The following is an 18636-nucleotide window of genomic DNA, read 5'->3' as shown; positions in this document are numbered from 1 at the left end:
GTGAATGTTAAAATCAGCTACCTGTCGCAATACAATAAAACAGTGATACAATTTCCTACAACGGCCAGCAGTTCCTCGTTTACATGAACAAGAAAATTTTTTTTTTAAATTTTACTTCTCCTTTTTAATAATGAAATGTCCTTCGATTTTATGCGATCAGGACGCTATTGGCGATTGTAATGACCGATAGAGGGCGTTTCAAATTGGTCTGCAACTTTTAATAGACCTGAAGCAAAGAATCTCTAAGGAAAAGAAGTAAAGGTTCCCCGGGGCAAATGTGGCTCCGTCAGACCGAAGAGACACATTATGTATATCCCTGAAGCTTACTTTAAAGGGGAAACCATTCCAAAGCTATCCACCCTCCGTACCTCACTGCGCATGTGCGAAATAACATCAGGAGGCAACAAAGCAGCATCAAAGAATGCAGCATGCCGTCGGCCATGTTAGCAATCTTTTACCACGTTGTTCGAAAACGTTCTTTGTTGTTGTAGTCAGAGGTACTTGGTTTTAGCTGTGTGAAATTCTTTTAAAGACTTTTTAAATGTAATGCTGTAAGTGAAATGGTTTTGGCTATTGGGTGAAAACTTTGCTCTTGGTTTTCACAATGGTCATTCCAAATAATTGTCTAAACGTTTTCATGGTAATTTGTTTTTAAATTTGTTGTCGGATAATTATAATGTATTTCAGTGTTTTCAATTTATTTAGGAGTGCCTTTAATTGTCTTTAAATATTTTTTTCTGTTTCAGTTAGTTATTGCAAATTTTGCTTTTAAAATTTCACTGTAAAATTTTAACTATGGATCCATAAAAATTTATTACGTTTTGTATGGCATGTGTTTTCCCTCCTTTTTAAGTTTACTGAAGAAAAGAATTAAGAAATTTATTTCATTTAAATTTTGTCTTCGTACGGCTCGCTGCTTAAATTGAAAGTAAAAATTGGACAGGATTTCTATAATTCGCCCCAAATTCCAACTAACATATTTTGCTCATAAAACTCCAGAAATGTATGAAAATAAAACATTTTGAGTTATTTCAAAGTAAAAAATTTACTATCTCCTCGAACTGCGCTGTTTAAATTTCACTGCATAGCCGTGGCTCTTCGGTACAGCGGCGCAGAGGCGAAACAGGTTTACATTGCGTCTATGGAAGCTTTCATTCTTCTCCTTAGAGATTCTTTGCCTGAAGCCTGAGTTGTTTTTTACTGAGTTTGCTGCAGCTGAGGCTCTAGTATTACGATGAATAAAAAACTGCAGATTTCAACAATTTTGGAATTTATACAAGATACCAGTTCGAGTAATTGTATAAAAGAAGGGGAAGCAATATTGGCTTCGAAACGACTGATAATGTGGGGTATTAAGGCCCGGAAAGATGAAGAAATCGCGATACATTATGTATTCAATCAAGTTCGACTTCTTCACCGCCGCACGTGGTTAATGGAGTTGTCATTGAAAATGAAAGCAGGTGGAAAATTAAGTCATTTCATTGCAGCTGCAAAGCTAGAGCAAGCGAATCTTGCAAATATTGTGTTTCTGTTATGTTATTCTGCCATGAGTAACTAAGATTTAATAATTTTGAATTAGTCAAATGTTTTATGTTTTTCACTCAGCTATTGTTTTTCTGTTCATTAAACAAGCAAATAACCGTTCTTGATATAAAATTTATGTTATCTAGTATTACTATTTTTATTGATTAGATATTTTAACTAATTAAAATATGTATTTTTTACATGCTGTGATTTTAGGCACGTTTCAGATAACCGGCCCTTGGCGATTTTTCGGCCACCATCTTGGATTTCAAAAATGCGCCCAAGATGGAGGCCAAAATTGTTATCCCTGTCCGAGGGAATTCAGAGAGGGAAAACAATTCTGAACTACCAAACATGCAACATGCAAAGAACAAGACAAAATTTAACTTACCCCAATTTATGCTGACATACTGACGATTATAATATTTTTTGCTGAACACAAGTTTATGAGATATAAATTGAATTACTTAAATTGCATTCAGTGCGATTAATTTAATGTGGATGATCAAAATAAACTAAACATTAAAATTTTAATATTCTTGTGTTTTCCATTATTTAGTAATTCTTAATTGATCTACATGACTATAATATATGTAATATTTGCTTTAAAAAATATTTTAAGCCTGAAATTACTTTAGACTATTACCTGAAATTACTTTAGTTTCGTTAAGTATAGTTCTTATGTTTAAATGTTAAGATCGAAATACAGAAAGTGCAAAAAATAAGAATTTTCTGCAAATCGCATATTTGAAAACAGCATTATAAAATACAGTTTCATACATTAAAACTAAAAGAAATATGTCATAAAAACAATCAAGAACTGTACCCTTATATAAATAATAAGTTATAAACTATTTTGATAAATCTAGGAAAGCTGTAAGCTTTAAAACATACAGTAAAAGTTTTAAAAAAAATGCTTTTAGTATCGTTAATAAAAGATTAAGTAAAGATGTTAAGTATTTACTTTATTCTGGTATCATCCTTCAACAATATACGGAATTAAAGTTAATTTATATTAGAATATAATTTAAATACATAAAAATAAAAGGTATTAAAATTAAGACTTACTTTCGTTCACAGGTTCGCAGCAATTTTTTTCCACCAAGAGGCATAGTTAAGACAGACAGACAGACAGATGTCTTTTGATGCACCCGCTAAGTCTTTCTGCACCAATGGGCGAAAAATCAAGCATAGATGCGAAGGAAAGGTATATAGAAAGGGGGCAATTTCGTATTTCAGAGGAGAGTAAAAAGGAACTTCTTATATTTTATACGAGTTCGAAAGGCCAGGAAGAAAAGATGGGACAAAATAAAGTAAAAAATAAATGGCCCAAAAGTAATGGAGAGGAAAAAATTTTTTTTATTTATTTATAATTAAAAAAAGGGCCTATAGAAAGAAAAGGAAAGGAAGTAAGAGAATTTAAAAAAAAAAAAAAAACACCACGATTGTGTTCATGTGTGTAGTCAAAGTTGTTATCATTTACTTACATTATTACAGTTACTTACTTATTACAGTTATTTATTTATTTAGTTAAATAGAGTCTTCCAGGTGTGTGTAATGAGTGTGTTTTGTAAAGCTGAATAGATGTAAAGATGGGGAAAAATTAATAATAAAATAATAAATATTGGGGGTCCAGTCACATAACAGTATAAGTCAAGTTTAGAAGCTAACTTTTGCTATAACAGGGAAACTAAAATTTAAAAATTTTTAAATTTAAACTTTTATTTTTTAACATGGAAACCAATATTAGCCTCTACCTTGAGACACAGTAACTGAAGACACATAAGATCAAGATACATATAATATCATGCAAAGTTATACATTAAAACTAAGTAACATCATCTATTGCGGTTTCCAACATATTTATATACTCAGAAAACACCATCAGATAAAATCATAAATCCAAAACAAGGCGAGAACATATCAGCAAAAATAAATAAGTAAATAAATTACGGAGTTTTTTTTTTAATTTTAATATTAATTATTTTTTTAAATAGGCATTTTATTTATTTATTAAGTTAATGGTCATAATTTATTGTATGTGTACTATTTTATCAATTTGAGGCACACTGTATTAATATATGCTTTTAATTTAAATAGATAGGAAATATAGATTAGAGGAGCAAAAACTAAAACTCTATACATTCATTGAGGTCCGAGATCGTGTTTTTCTCTCTCGAGAAATTCCTCAAAGGGGCCGCAATGGGTAGTGCTAATACTACTGATAAGGATAGCGTCCCTACGAAATGGTAACAAGAAAAGAACCACATGATTTAAAGCAATTACTAAGTATTTAATGCCAGAACATAATAAAATGAGCATAATAATAATAATGATCATAATAAATAAATGAATTTAAAGGTACTTTAGTGACAGATATTTGATTTAGCTTAGAGAAAAGAAGTTCTACTTAGCTGAACGCTCCGTCTTAGTGCTGCAAAAGATTGCAAGGAAGACAAGACCCCCAGGTACAGGAGAACTCCCGGCCTTGAGAACGAGACAATGCAGAGGATATTCGCGAAAATTTTCTTAAATAAATGAAGATTTTCTGAAAAACACCTTTGAAAATTCAAGAGCTCTTCCAAGATCCTGCCTCCATCGTACGTGATCACAGCGCCCTCCTCCCGAGGCATAGTTGCGCCAAAAGGCGGGTGACGACTAGTTACGGTTGCAGTGAACAATGAATTCAGATCGTTACAAGCGTCTAGCCCCTCAGATGCTAGTTTCCTCCTGATTCCTCCCTGATCATTTGCGCAGATTCACGCGCAGCGTGTTTATGTCAGGGAGCTCGGCATGCAGAAAGGAATCAGCTGACACCGACGCCGTGCCGTTAAGTTACGTAAGTGCTGCGCATTACTCAGTGCAAATAAATTTCTTTTATTAGTTTTTCTGCAGTATTTTTCTTTTTAAGTCGGATACATATTTACATGTTTGATATTGATTTTTGGTTGTTTCTCATTTTCTATCAAATAATATATTATTTTGATTTGTGTTTTCCCTTTTGCACCGTTTTGTTTAGTTGTTTAATTATAAATCTATATATAAAAGAATTCTTGATATTTATTCATTCATTCATCTATACATCATCACCCAAAGCTATTACAGATGCAGATATCAAAAGCTAGGAGCTCATTTCCTGTCTACTGAAGGCGTCATTTAAGAAGAGATTTTTGAAAATTCGGCACCCAAGGGGGGAGGGCAAAACATGTTTTTACGTTTTTTTATATAAGGAAGAAACCGATGTACACAAGAGTCTTGCTTTAAAATGTATGGAACATGAATACTTAAAAACCAGTTTCAGAAGTTCGATCCCCCCAAAGACCCCTACCCTTGAGAATTCGGCCCCCAAGGGGGTAGGGGGCTGTGGTAATACAATTTTTATTAAGGTAGTACAATAATTGAGACAGATCGTTAATAATCATAACAATAGAATAGAATAAATATTATTTTGTCTTTCATTGTTATGGGTTACCAGACTGGCAGCGTTGTAATAAGCAAGTCACCACAGGGGCAAAACATGTTTTTCACATATTTCTTCACACTTTAGATATCCGTAAGATTCAGTGGTGGATAAGGCTGGTGGGCTGGTGCGGTTATGGGCTGATCAAGAAATTCGAACAATCGAATTGATACAGATGACTCGGCGAGACAGCCATGCGAGGGAGGGTATGTGCGTAGAATTAATACTTTCTCTGAAAAGTATATCTTCCAATGGTATACAAAATGCACAGATATGACAAATGGCAAAATCTTCTGGATAAAATATCAACTTTTAGAATAATTTTGTCTGCTCATGTATATTTGAAAATATTTCATTATACTGAGCCAGTAATGAAATATTTGCAGACTAAAGGATAAGATTACATCCTAGCATATAATATAGTTAGGGAGGCTGCAAGCTCTTTAAAAGCCATTTCTAAAAACTTCAATTTAACATTTAATGCATCAAAATTGTTTGCAACGGATTACAATAATAAACTAGAAAGGCAGGGTTGTGATATAAAAGAAGAGCTACCTGTTAGAAGATACCAAAAGTCAAACAAATAGACGATGAAGAATCGGCCGACTATAATTTAAATTGCTCTATCAAACAAGTTATTGTCTTTACTTTTATATTGGATAACGCAATTTAATCGATGAATAATAGGTTTAAAGGGAATAGGAAGTTGTACGAAGACATATCACTTCTCGATCCCCAAAACGTTTCGAAGCCATTGTCGCCGAACACTTTCGACTATTTTTCTATATTGTTAGGGCATTATTATGGTGTAACAGCTGGTTAAAATTCTTAAGGATGAATATCAGGACCTAGTAATTAAATGTGAAATAATAAAAAATTCAACTGAAAATCATTATTCTGAATCTAATATTGAGTCAGAAAGAGAAAAATCTCTATCTATTCATGAGCATTCATCCACTCATCCAAAGCTAAATGCAATTTCTTGTGTGCATATAAATTACTCTTGAAATATAATTTATGTAGTATTGTGTATGCCAATGTCTTTTTTGCTTATACGTTTGTACTCGCCCTATCTATTGCGATGAATGTGAAATAACTTTTTCAAAATAAAAAATTGTAAAAAGTAGATTAAGGAGTGCAATGAAGCAAGCTAATTTGAAGTCATTACTATTGATAAACATAGAAAAGCAAAAATTAAAGATATTATGGAGGAAATATTTGCCCAGGCACATGGAATTAAAAAATCTTTAAATGGCTAATTATGAATCAGCGGCTGTTTTTTTATATAATATTTATTCACTGTTATTTATTGTTTGTAGTTTATTTGAATATATATATATATCTGAATAAAGTGTTACTTTTCTGTAAAGGTAACACTTTATTCAGATATTCCGTCAAAACTGCTGCTGTGCATTGAGCCGTACGTGGACGAGCATTGTCATGCAGGAGCACAAAACCTGCAGTAATCATTCCACGCCTCTTGTTTCAAATGGCGCATCACAATTTCCACAGTGTTTCACAGTAATGGTAAGCGTTTACTGGTTCACCACGTGGAAGGAACTCAATGAGCAGAATGCCCTTCTTGTCTCAGAACACTGTGCACATCACTTTGCGTACCGATAGCGTCTGTTTGAATTTCGTCCCGAATGGAGATCCACTATGCTGCCAATGCATTGACTGCTGCTTGTTTTCTGCGGTGAAGAGCGGAATCCAAGTCTGATTGCCCGTGACGATCCCATCGAGGAACGTGTCGCCGTCATCGTGATACCGTTACAGAAATGTCAGTGCTGCTCCTAAGCGTTCAATTTTGTGTTCAGATGTCGGGTTTTTCGGCACCCACCTGGCACACAATTTTTTGAACAGCAGGTGCTTAGTGACAATCTCTTGCAACAAGGATTGTGATATCTGCAGAAAATGGCTGCTCAGCTTCGTAATCGTGAAGCGACGGTTCTCCATCACAAGCTGCAGCACAAGCTCAACAAGATCATCATTGATGAGGGACTGTCTGCCACTGCACTCTTCATTATGAGCACTTTGACGACCTTCTGAAAACTGCCAACACCAACGATGCATCATCTGCTTTACTCATGATGTTTGTCCCATAGACCTGTCCCATAGACAATGAATTTCAATTGGCGCAGTACTTGCATTCAAGAACTTTATCACTGACTCAACCTCGCAGGCGGCAGGAGAAGGAATAAGAGCTTCCATCTCGGACCACTGCAACCACACTACTGGCACGAGGCACAAGCGTCTAGCCCCTCAGATGCTAGTTTCCTCCCTGATCATTTGCGCAGATTCACGCGCAGCGTGTTTACTCCAAAAAGCTCGGCGTGGCCAAAGCCGATTTTTTTAAAACGTTGCGAACTTGGTGCGCATTACTGAGTGTAAATTAATCTCTTTTATTAGTTTTTCTGAAATAGTTTTCGTTTTAATTGGTATACATATTTATTTGTTCAGATGTTTTATTATAAATCTATACATAAAGGAAGAATTCCTGATTTATTCACCTACAGATCATCGCTCAAAGCGTTTAGAGATATCAAAACTTAGGAGCTTATTCGTTTTGTACCGAAGATGTTACTTAAGAAGCGATTTTTTAAGATTCCACGGGCAAAACGTGTTTTTATGTTTTGATATAAGGAAGAAAGAGATGTACATAAAATTCTTGCTTTAAAATGTATGGAATATGAATACATAAAAACCAATTTCAAATTTTTTCAAAATTCGGCCCCGAAGGGGGGAACGTGTTCTTTACATATTCCTTCATATCTCAGATATCCATAAGTCAAACTTATGAATTATTGCTGTAAAATGTAAGGAATACGAATAAATGCTGACATCAAAATGTGTGGGGAGGGGTCTGATTGGCATAAAATACAAGTTTACATAATGTACAAGTAAGCCTTATTCAAGGTACAGGAATACCAGGTACCTTTACCAGGTATGTAAAGCTAGTTAGCATTAAAAAAAAAATTAAGGTTTCTACTATTTAATGTTATGAATAATTAAAACCCCAAAATAAAAATGTAGCAATTCACAAAACTGTGATGAGATTGTTACAATGTTCAGTTAGTTTTAACAATTCTACGCATAATAAAATGGCCAGTGCACAACATGTGAATGTACATGGGGTTGAATAATTAGAAAATAAAAATCTTGACAAATATTAAATAGTAGAAAATATTGCTTACTGTTCAAATTTGAGATTGACTCAGTTTCACCAAAATATATTTATCAACATTAAAATGTTTGGTAATAATCTATTGACTGAACAGTATAAAAGTCAATGAATGATTGATTGTATGGACAATATTTGGTACTGTTGGACTTGGGGGGGAGGAAGGAAGACAGTAATGCAAGGAGGATGAACAAAAATAGACTTACTCATTAATCACAGAATACATCAGCCCATCACGAGGACCTGAGATAAAGGTTTAAAACCCTGTTCTGAACTTCTACATCTGTTCCTGATCATTTTAAGGATCAGAGTGGGAATTATCTTATTATTAAAGAGAAGTTCTGAAGAATGAGAGAGATATTATATAAATAAGAAAAAAATATCATCTGACACATATAAAACACTTACAGGCAGTTGAAAGAAGATGTTTTAGATGATAAAAATGGACAAAAGGAATTGTGAATAGGTACTAATGACTTGTTAAAATATATATTTTTCACTAGATGTGTTAAATTTCTTCTGTGGTATTATGTGTAAAATTTTTGTGATCCAAAATAATTTTTAGAATTGTATTCTGTGAAGTTACTAATTTTGTCAGTTTCCTTTTCGTTTTGTATTTGAGAATCTTTTGGGTATTATATTTTTATTAGGTGGAATATCTTTATTAGCAGTTGGGAAATGTATTTAACATATCAGCAGCTTCTAGTTGTAGTGGTGCTGACTTTAGAATCTTGTTTAACACGTCACATTGTTTGTCAGCTTTTAATGAATCTACTAATTCTAAACATATTTGTTTTAGTTCATTCTTTCTGTGTTCCAATGAGAGGGTCTGTGATTTTTTTTCGGCTACTTAATTCAAAATTCATTTTCATCATCTATAATAAGTGGATAATTCATTATGTATTGTAGTTGTAATATAAGTAGCAGTATTTCTAGTATGCTGATGTAAGTAATGTGTTTAATAAGTAGCAGTATCTCTAGTGTGCTGATGTAAGTAATGTATCTAATATGTAGCAGTATTTCTAGTGTGCTGATGTAAGTAATGTATTTAATAAGTAGCAGTATTTTTAGTGTGTTTGCACATACTCCACCTAACTTATAAGGTATTTCTCCCGCCTTCTTGGTGTGGTGGTCTGCACACTGGGCGCATATTCCAGAGGTCCGCAGTTCGATTTCCGTCGAAGGCATTGCTAATTTTTCAATCCGTCTTGCTTCCAATGTAAAATTCTAATGTCTGTACAGTGGCGCCCGAACTAAAAGGGTGTTAGATGATTGTTCTCCACACCCAGGATTTGGCGATTAGGTTCCCTAAAAACCCCAGTCGCCCTTTAAAAGGGGGAGTATATAAAGTATTTCTCCCACCTTCTTGGCATGCCTTCATGGTGTGATGTGTATCCAGAGGTCCGCGGTTTGATTTCTGGCGAAGGCGTTGCATATTTTTCCATCTTGCCTGCTTCCAAAAAAATACCTAATGTCTCTACAAACTGATGAATCAATACAGCTGCATATATATCAATGATTGCATAGATTATACACAGTGCACTGTATGTGACATGTACAAGTTTTGTTACTTTCATGTATAGTGTATATTTCTGTATGTGTTGATGAAACAGACCACCCATTCTCATTCTCTATTACTTATAAACATAGTGTTTCATTTGTTTTATGTCTGATTCTTAAAACCCAAATCTTACTTGTTAATTTAACTTTATTTGCTGTAATTAAGCAGTTAATCATTTTATCTCTTACAAATCTCATAATACCATGTATAGTGTTATCCAATCTCTTAACATTTTTTCCATGAAGATAAATATATTTTAATGTTCAGTGATATCATTCGATGTGCATGTTTGCGTTAACACCACTGTGAAGTCTATAACAGTATGCCCAGCTAGATGAATTTTATAAATAATATGTTTCAAAGTAATTTGCAAATTCAATAGTGTCAGGATCTTCTTTAAGTAATTTTATTGCTGCTTCTGTCAGTGTATGAAAAGTATGAATGTCTTGTTCTTCTAAGAGAAATCTAATAATTTTATATGTTTTTGCCTGTTTTTCAACACCATTGATTTTTTTTTAATTGTTTGTTCAGGCTCTATCAATATGCAATGCACAAAAAAAAAAAGACGTTTCTGTAGTAAACCCATTTCAGACATAAATATTTGTGGTTGTATTTGCCCAACATTTTCTTTAATACACGAAAAAAAATGATAGCACTGGCTGATCACATGGATTAGAAATTAAAAATGCACACGGGAATCCTTGGCACAAATCATCTATTGTATGTAAAGTTATGAGTTCAAATCTGTATGCATTCACCCCATGTGTACCATCAATACATATACATCAGAACTAAATTTCATACATATACATCAGAACTAAATCAGAACTAAATTTTTTCAGTATCTCTCTTTGTGTTCTGCCATCATTATCAAAACAAAATCATTTCCTTTTAGAAATGAATATTGTGTACAATATTCACTCATGCTATGTTGATCCCTGGGTTTTATAAAATGAAATGCATGGATGTTCGGAATTTTGCATTTCAGGTACCCACCTATCTACACAAACCCAATCATTTTCATGTTTAACAAAATTAGAAGACAAATTTAAAGATTTTTTGATGTTATGTAAATCTTGTTTTGTAAGTAAATGAACCCTCTCAAGCCCAGCATCTCATAGAGAATTTCTAATTTCATCTAAAATATTATCCAGAGAAATTTTTGCTGCTATCTTTGATGCAATACTTTTTATTTCATCTGTTGTTAAAAATAAGTGACCTAAATCATTCCGATGCCCAATATGTATTTTCTGATATGTGTGTGTGTGTGAGATTATGGCAAAGCCTCGAGGGCTATCTGCCTAAGGCCCATATCACACGGCGTTTGTTTCACACGAACAACTGTTTCGGACAACTTTTCTGCCTGGTTTACTATTGAAAGAAAGACGCGCGACTTTTTCTTCCTTTCCAAAAAAATTGCAGGTTGTTCGTTTTCAACCAATCAGCTATCAGCTTCGAATGCTATCAGCTTGTTTGTAATGGGGAACCAGTTTCCCCTGCGTTAACCCCAAAGCGATCTATGTTGATTGGCTGTTGTGATAAAGCAGAAAAATTGTTCCAAACAGTTGTTCTTCCGAAACAAACCGACGTGTGATAGCAGCCTTAGGGGAGGGATGCCTTCGTGGAGCACTTTCGGTTTAATCCTAGTATCCGATGCACATGGGATTTGGCTACTTTTGGCGACTTTATGATGAGCAGTAAAAACGGGACATATACGATGAGTAGTTAATGGATCATTCCAAGAAAATATACAGTTAAACATAGTAGATACTATGTATATAGTATATATACTATGTGTGTATAGTATATATATATAGACGTTCCTTGGATCATTTTTGGTGTTGGCGATAATTTTCTCCAAGTCGCGCTAAGCCTGCACCGTATACTAGGATTTTACCGCACTTTCTAAGGGAAACTGGCTCGTATACACATTACACGTGGGGAAAACCACGAAAACGCCCATGCAGCCCGTCCGTTCGCGGGATTCGAACTACGAGTGTTCAGCGATTTTACCGCTCGGCCACTGGTGGGCCCTATTTTTCTGATAAGACACTACACATTTGCCATCTGTATGTTCTGTTACTTTTAATGCAGCTGGGCAATATCCATTTATTTTATTGCTATCAAGGATTTTTAAGTGAAGCAAACCTTTACTTTCTGATATAAAATTTCCTGAACAGTGACATTACACCATGTATATTAAATATGCTTACTCCATGAGAAATTTTGACTTTGCATTATTTTCAATTTCTGCCTTCCATGCCAAAAAATCATCAAATGAATTAAATTCTAGCTCAGTATGATTCAAATCAACATCATGAACATGATTGAAATGAAATATTATTTCTCGCATTTTAAAATTAGCATAACATACAGGACACACATAATTACCTGGTAGAAGTATGAATTTTATTTTGATGATATTTCCAGTTTTTTAGGTCACTAAATTTCAAATAGCAGTCCTCACATTTGTAGCTTGGTGATCGACCACTTTTTAAAGAATCAATAATGTAGTATTATTAGAGTGTAATGTATTGCTATGGCGTTTCAAACTGCATTTATTTTGGTACGTTTTTAAGCAATCACAGCATACAAATTTACTCTCAGCCACACTAAAATTATTTGCACAATCAACCATACTATTAGAACTTAGTTTTCAGAGACTCAATTAATGTAGTATTATTGTAATGAAATTTATATGCATGGCGTTTCAAATTGTATCTATAGTTGAAAGTTTTAAGCAATCACGGCAAACAAAATCACTCTCAGCTTTACTAAAATCATTTGCACAATGAACCATATCACTCACAACACAATCATAATTATCCCACATACCACAATTGGATTTATCGCACACGATTACTCCTTCCTGATTTTGATTCGATTTAGAATCAAAAATACCTTCTGAGGAAACAGAAGTACTTGGCCCTGAAATGGGCAGTTTTACTTGATTTTGTGCAGAAGATATAATAATCGAAGGGCAGTTTTACTTGATTTTGTGCAGAAGATATAATAATCGAAGCAAAATAAAAAAAGAGAACTGCATCAGCGAATACACGCTACCACAGCAGTCAAAGAGCAGAGTAAATAGTAAATACGAGGCGCCTTCAGGAAAATGACGACATGCGCAGTAATCTGCGCAGATGTTCAGGGAGGAACCAGGAGGAAACTAGCGTCTGAGGGGCTAGACGCTTGTCAGATCGTTAAGTTAATCATTTTGGGCAACGTTTATTTTTTAGTTTGCATAATTTTTCTGATATTCAGACGCTTTTGTTTATTCCCAATCTACCTTTGTACTCATTCTAGAAACAAATATTTAAGGTCTTATCTGTACAGTTCATAATTAATAATACTGCTGTTTAATTTGATTAAAATAAAATAAATAAAAGTATTTCAAACAGAATGATACAGGTTATTTCGCTCCAAACAGTTATACTAATTAACCCTTTGCCATCGGGAACGTATTTGCGGTTATACTTATGTGAAGTGCCCAAATAACATTATATTATAAAGCAGGGTACTTCGCATAATGCGCAGTAATCGCGACGACGATACTTTAAGTAGATACCTTTCACAGTTGAGAATTAAGCGCCGATCAGTAATTAATCAACTATTTGCAATTTCAAATAACAATTTTGGAATAAAAAATTTTAATTTTGAAACTTTAAAATCTTTTTTAAGGAAAATGTAATATTTTTTAAGAATATATAATAGTAAGGTTGTAGTGTCCAGGTGGATTAACTTCTCTCTGTATATTGGAGTATCAGGAGACTGTAGTTTCCTGATAAGGGTTTGAACCCTTCTTCTAACCCTTTATTAACTCTTTAAAATTTACAATGCGTGAGCGTCAACTCGACGCTAACTACCTCTACTTGGGTGGTAACTGAAAGTCAGGTAATTGAAATTAAAATTTGAAATGTTTAACAAGTGATAAACTAGCCTACAGGTCTCAGCGAGGTCCCGAACTTCAACCCCTTCCAAGCTAGCGGCAGCAAATCAATGCAGTTAAGCCACTTGAACCAGCAGAAAGCAAACGTACCTACGGCAGAGACGGCAGCTAAAGCCCAACTCTCTCTCTTTATCCTACCAAAACTCGATTTTTAACTACTTCCTTCAACATAGAAAATTTGCATGCGTTCACGCGCGCATGTACAACATTTAACTATTCTGGCACGCGTATTTCCAAACCCTACCCCACTTTTCGAATTTTTGACGTCATGGATAGATCGACTAGTTTCGCCTGGATGGTAATTCTTGAGCATGCGCTGAAGGGCGAGATGTAACATAAACAGAACTTTGGCTTGCGCTTGTAAACAATATTATATGAAAGTGTATATTATATTGTCTGAAAGTGTATTCGTTTATGTAATTGCATAATTTGACTGTTTCTATAATAAGAAAACTTCATTCTGATAAAATTTATTTTAATGTTATTATTATCTGGTTATAGGATTATACGAAATGCTGAATACTCTAGGTACTATCGTAATCTTCGCATAACCTTTCACATTGGATTTTGCCTTATCATTTTAAAATATATTGTATTATAAAGATTAAATCAAAGCAAATTACTTTGTTAGAGGTGTGAATGTTCTGACTGAATTTTTTTTTTGTCACTTATTATTTATTTCCTCTTTGAAAACACATTCATATTTGACAAATAATTATCTCCGCTTTAAATTTTTTGATTGTTTAAAAACTATATTTGTCAATAATATAATAAAAACTCACTAATCTAGTGCTTCATAGATCAATATGACAACGAATTCAAAATGTTTTAAAAACAGTTCTTTAATCTTTATTTTGTAGTAGATGCAACTAATGTCACAGAGAAAAAATATTTCAATAAAAAAGTTCTCCATGTTAATTCTATAGCAAAATTATTTCTATTTCAGTGAGAAATCCACTTTCAATGCTTATATAACAGAAAAATGTAACATAAGCATTTTAGAAGTTTTAAATAGAAGCTAAAGGTTTACTGTAGAATTTATGTAAGAAACATAATAATTTACTTTCATTCCTTTTAAATCGGCATATTAGTTTCCAATCAACTAAAATTTTTGGCAAGTTAGAGACTTAACACACAGTATTCCGTCACTTAAAATATCAATTAATTGTTCTTTTTCATTTAGAAATACATCGGAATTGAGAACACCAAAGGCAAAATAGGTCACAGATCCAACCTAATTCCTTATTTGGAAACTTTTCAAAAAACTTTCTGTCAATTTTATCATATGTCTTTTTAAACAAGAAATCTGTATTATTTTCTTTAGTAAATTGTAAAAAAAGCATGTTTCCGGTTTTTTTTTTTTTTTTTTTTTTTTTTTTGTTTAATTCTCCTTGCCAAAGTATTGTCTTAGTTTTAAAAGCTTACATTAGTACAAACTGTGACACAGTGTGTCTAGGTAACATTGTTTCAAAATGTCTGTTAATAATTTCAAATATTTTCCCTCCAGTTGCTTTTCCTTCCCAAATATTACAACATAAAAAATATTCTACTGCGTCGTTTTCAAAAACATATCTCACATAAACGATAAATTGAAACATTTTAGTAATGTCGGTAGTTTCAAGTTTTATAAAGACTGAATTTTGTATTCTATAGTGTCTGATATGACAAAAATTTGGTGAGAAACAGTATCTTTTTTAATGCTATTGTTTTTAAATCGTTACTATATTTTTCTGCATGCATAAATGATACCATTTTAATTGCTGAAGGAAGAATGAGTGATTCTCCAATTGTATGAGGTTTTAAATTTTTTGCAATTAAATACGAAACTTTTAAGGATGCCTGTAAATCCTTCTCAGGAACTGTTGTATATTTTTTCAAAAACACATTTTAATTTTTCATGCTCTCAGCTCATTCCTTAAAAAAATTCTTCAGATTTATTTATTTAATCTTTATGTTTAGTTTCTGAAGTACTTTTTAGTTTCACTGGCGCAAATCTCGCCAAGCAGACTTTGTTGACGACAACATACAATATACACATAAAAAATGTTAACAACTGTTAGTTCTAAGAATTTTTTATTTTGAAGGCACAAACATTTTAATATCTTTTAAAATTTTGTAAAAAGCCAATAAATAAAGATAATAAATTTGTAAAATGACATTAAGAATTTACTATGTTTTCATGGTTCAACATCCTGATTTGCCGGTTCGTATCGCGTAACACCACATGATCTCATCTCACATAAACTACGCTACAAAAATCTAATTCTCTCAGTAATTATCTACATTAATTTCAAGTTAAATCTTAATTTGGAATACAAGTTTAAATGCAAGAATTATTTCAATTCGTACAAATAGCTTACTCAGAAATTATGTAAAACCGCAGTGCTTTGCTTCGCTACTGCATTCTCATTAGAATTGATGAATTTAACCCTTGATTTTGCCTTTTCTATATTTTTGCCTTCGGGTGAGTGGTGTTATTGCAGTCTACACTGGTGTGCAAAAATTAAGGACGAGACGGTTTTTTTCAATATAACTTTGTACAAAAGCTTTCCAAATCAACACATTTAATACTGTAAGATTCCCAATACGTAAGGACATGAGTAATGTAAGCAACACTTACTAAAAGATAAATCAGAGGGATAAAAAGAAGCTTTATTGAAAAAGTAGCATGGAGCGCAATGCGACTGAAGGCCGAAACATCCCTCTGATGGGTGTCCAGCAAGAAACATCCGGTCTTTAATAGGGGATATGATCTCCCCTGACTGCTAGGCAGGTTTCACGGCGTCTGCCCATGCTGACAATGAGGGTGTCAATGAGTTGTTGACACATTGCTGCCCATTCGTCTTGCAGCGCCAATCAAAGCTCCGGAATCGTTACTGGTGGTAAGGTACGAGCTGCCAAGCGTCTGCCTAGAAAATCCCATACATGCTCGATGGGATTGAGATCCGGAGATCTTGCCGGCCAATCCATACGTTCAATATCCTCACTCTCTAAGAGCTGTTCGGCAGCTACTGTGCGATGACATGGTGCATTGTCGTCCATGAAAAGGAACTGCGGACCCATAGCGCCTCTAAAAAGAAGCACATATGGAAGAAGAATCTCGTTACAATAATGGGTCCCGTTGACTGAACCTGCGTCGAAGATGTGAAGGTCTGTACGACTACTAAGCATGATGCCTCCCCAAACGAGAACACCGCCACTTCCATACCTGTCCCTTTCAATGATGTTCGAGGGATGATTGTGGCTTCCCCGCTCTCTCCAGATGAGTATGCGATGAGAATCGCTACTCAGACTGAATCTGCTCTCATCTGTAAAGAGTACTCGTCCCCATTCATTGTCTCTCCAATTCCGGTGCTCCCGGCACCACAGAGAACGCCTTCTCCGATGGGCAGGCGTTAGAGGTACACACCGTACAGGGCGTCGTGCAAACAGACCACCACCGTACAGTCTTCTGGCCACAGTAAAATGCGATATCGGTCGTCCAATCACCTGTGTCGTGTGTCTAGCGATTTCTCCCTCTGTCTGCCGTCTGTTTCTTCTGGCCTGTAAGGCAATATACCGGTCATCTGCGGGTGTGGTTCCTCGTGGACGACCACTACTAAACCCCCAGATAGCTGTTCCTGTAGTTTGAAATTGTCTCCAAAGTCGTGAAACGATGCTGTGAGCAATTCTAAACTCTGCAGCCACACTTGTCACACTGCGGCCTTCCTCCAACTTCCCAATGATTCGACCTCGGGTAAAAGCATCCAGATGTCGTCTAACAGATTGATTATTCTCCATTTCTCGCTGAGGCAGCAACTCGGTGTGATTTTAACTGCAATACGGCGTGCAATCTCTTTGCCAGAAATACTGATCTTACACCGAAAACATGCTTTATACTACTCAGACAGTCCCCCATTACATCTACCTGCATATCTATGTATGTGCTACCGTACATCACCTTCCTGATTGGTCTCTCTGTCCGCTCTGCCTCTTCGTTCAGCTGATATGCTAATTTTTTGACGTCGTCCTTAATTTTTGCACACCAGTGTAATTATCTCAATTACTGCGAATGGTCTTGGGGCATAAATTTTAATTATCTTGTAAAAATTCTATGTAGTTGTATGGCAGTATTGAAAGAAACAATCTAATAAGAAATGGCTGCGACTTGTTTCGATAATGAAGCGTAAAACATTGGCAGCAAAGATATTCCGTTTGGCATCAGTAGTACCGTTGTTGGCAACTTTACTGTTTGCGGCGGCAAAACGGGAAAAGTACCGTTTCTAAATGTATTTTTAATTTCGCAGGTGTCATGCTTTCCATGTGCCAAGTTTTCACTGCATTTAACACACAATGGATATTCTTTTTCCATTGATAATGCAACATGTAAAACAGTATAAAATAAACTCTTCTTAATATTTACTCATTTTTTTTTTTTTTAGAAGTAGAAGAGAGCCAATGGTTACAGTTTTGTTTGCATTTTCATTAATAGTTTTTCTCAAAGTTTATTTGATGTTGGTGCATCCATCCCATTTCTCTTACAAGAGATTTTGGGCCATTTAATCATCGTGAACAAAATTGCAACGAAAACAAAATTGTTTTTGTTATCCTTTGAGACACTACTGAATTTTCCAATGCTTAGGAAATGTTATGCGCTTACTTGACAACAAATTTGATTAGAAATAAGAAACATAGTTTAAAAATGATGCGTATTACAATTACAAATTGCATGCAAGACATTGCTAAGATAGCCGAAAAAACTAAATCTTAGCTGCGCGTATGCAGTTGCTTTGAAATTTGATTTGGGCTGTTTGGATTTCATCAAATACACGAGGGCAATCCCAAAAAAAAGGTCTCCTATATTTTTAGATATACAAAGAAACATTTATTTTCTATAATTGTTATATCTCTTTAAAGATTGAAGAATGCTTTATTTTTCAACATAATCGCCATTTCAATCGATGCATTTTTGTAGACGCTGT

At 34.3% G+C, this 18636-nt stretch overlaps 2 protein-coding genes across 2 annotated transcripts in view; one reads left to right on the top strand and one right to left on the bottom strand.

Annotated features, from left to right (window-relative positions):
• LOC118180117 (uncharacterized) overlaps window positions 1-203 on the bottom strand; it is a 29041-nt gene extending 28838 nt beyond the window's left edge. The window contains exon 1 of the mRNA XM_085819812.1: window positions 22-203. The gene's annotated coding sequence lies outside the window, so the exon portion shown is untranslated. The remainder of the gene's footprint in view (window positions 1-21) is intronic.
• Window positions 1-4410, top strand: part of LOC118194443 (tRNA pseudouridine synthase-like 1) — a 115278-nt gene extending 110868 nt beyond the window's left edge. The window contains exon 7 of the mRNA XM_085819820.1: window positions 2605-4410. Within this exon, the coding sequence (XP_085675946.1) occupies window positions 2605-2642 (38 nt within the window). The 3' untranslated portion in view covers window positions 2643-4410. The remainder of the gene's footprint in view (window positions 1-2604) is intronic.
• Window positions 4411-18636: the final 14226 nt, after the last annotated feature.

This window comes from Stegodyphus dumicola, chromosome 7 (assembly GCF_044657685.1).
Source record: "Stegodyphus dumicola isolate Sdum_Otavi_A_Nest chromosome 7, ASM4465768v1".
NCBI classification, from domain to species: Eukaryota; Metazoa; Arthropoda; class Arachnida; order Araneae; family Eresidae; genus Stegodyphus; species Stegodyphus dumicola.
Note: the sequence above shows the minus strand (reverse complement) of the source record. Positions and strands in the feature narration are given on the sequence as shown.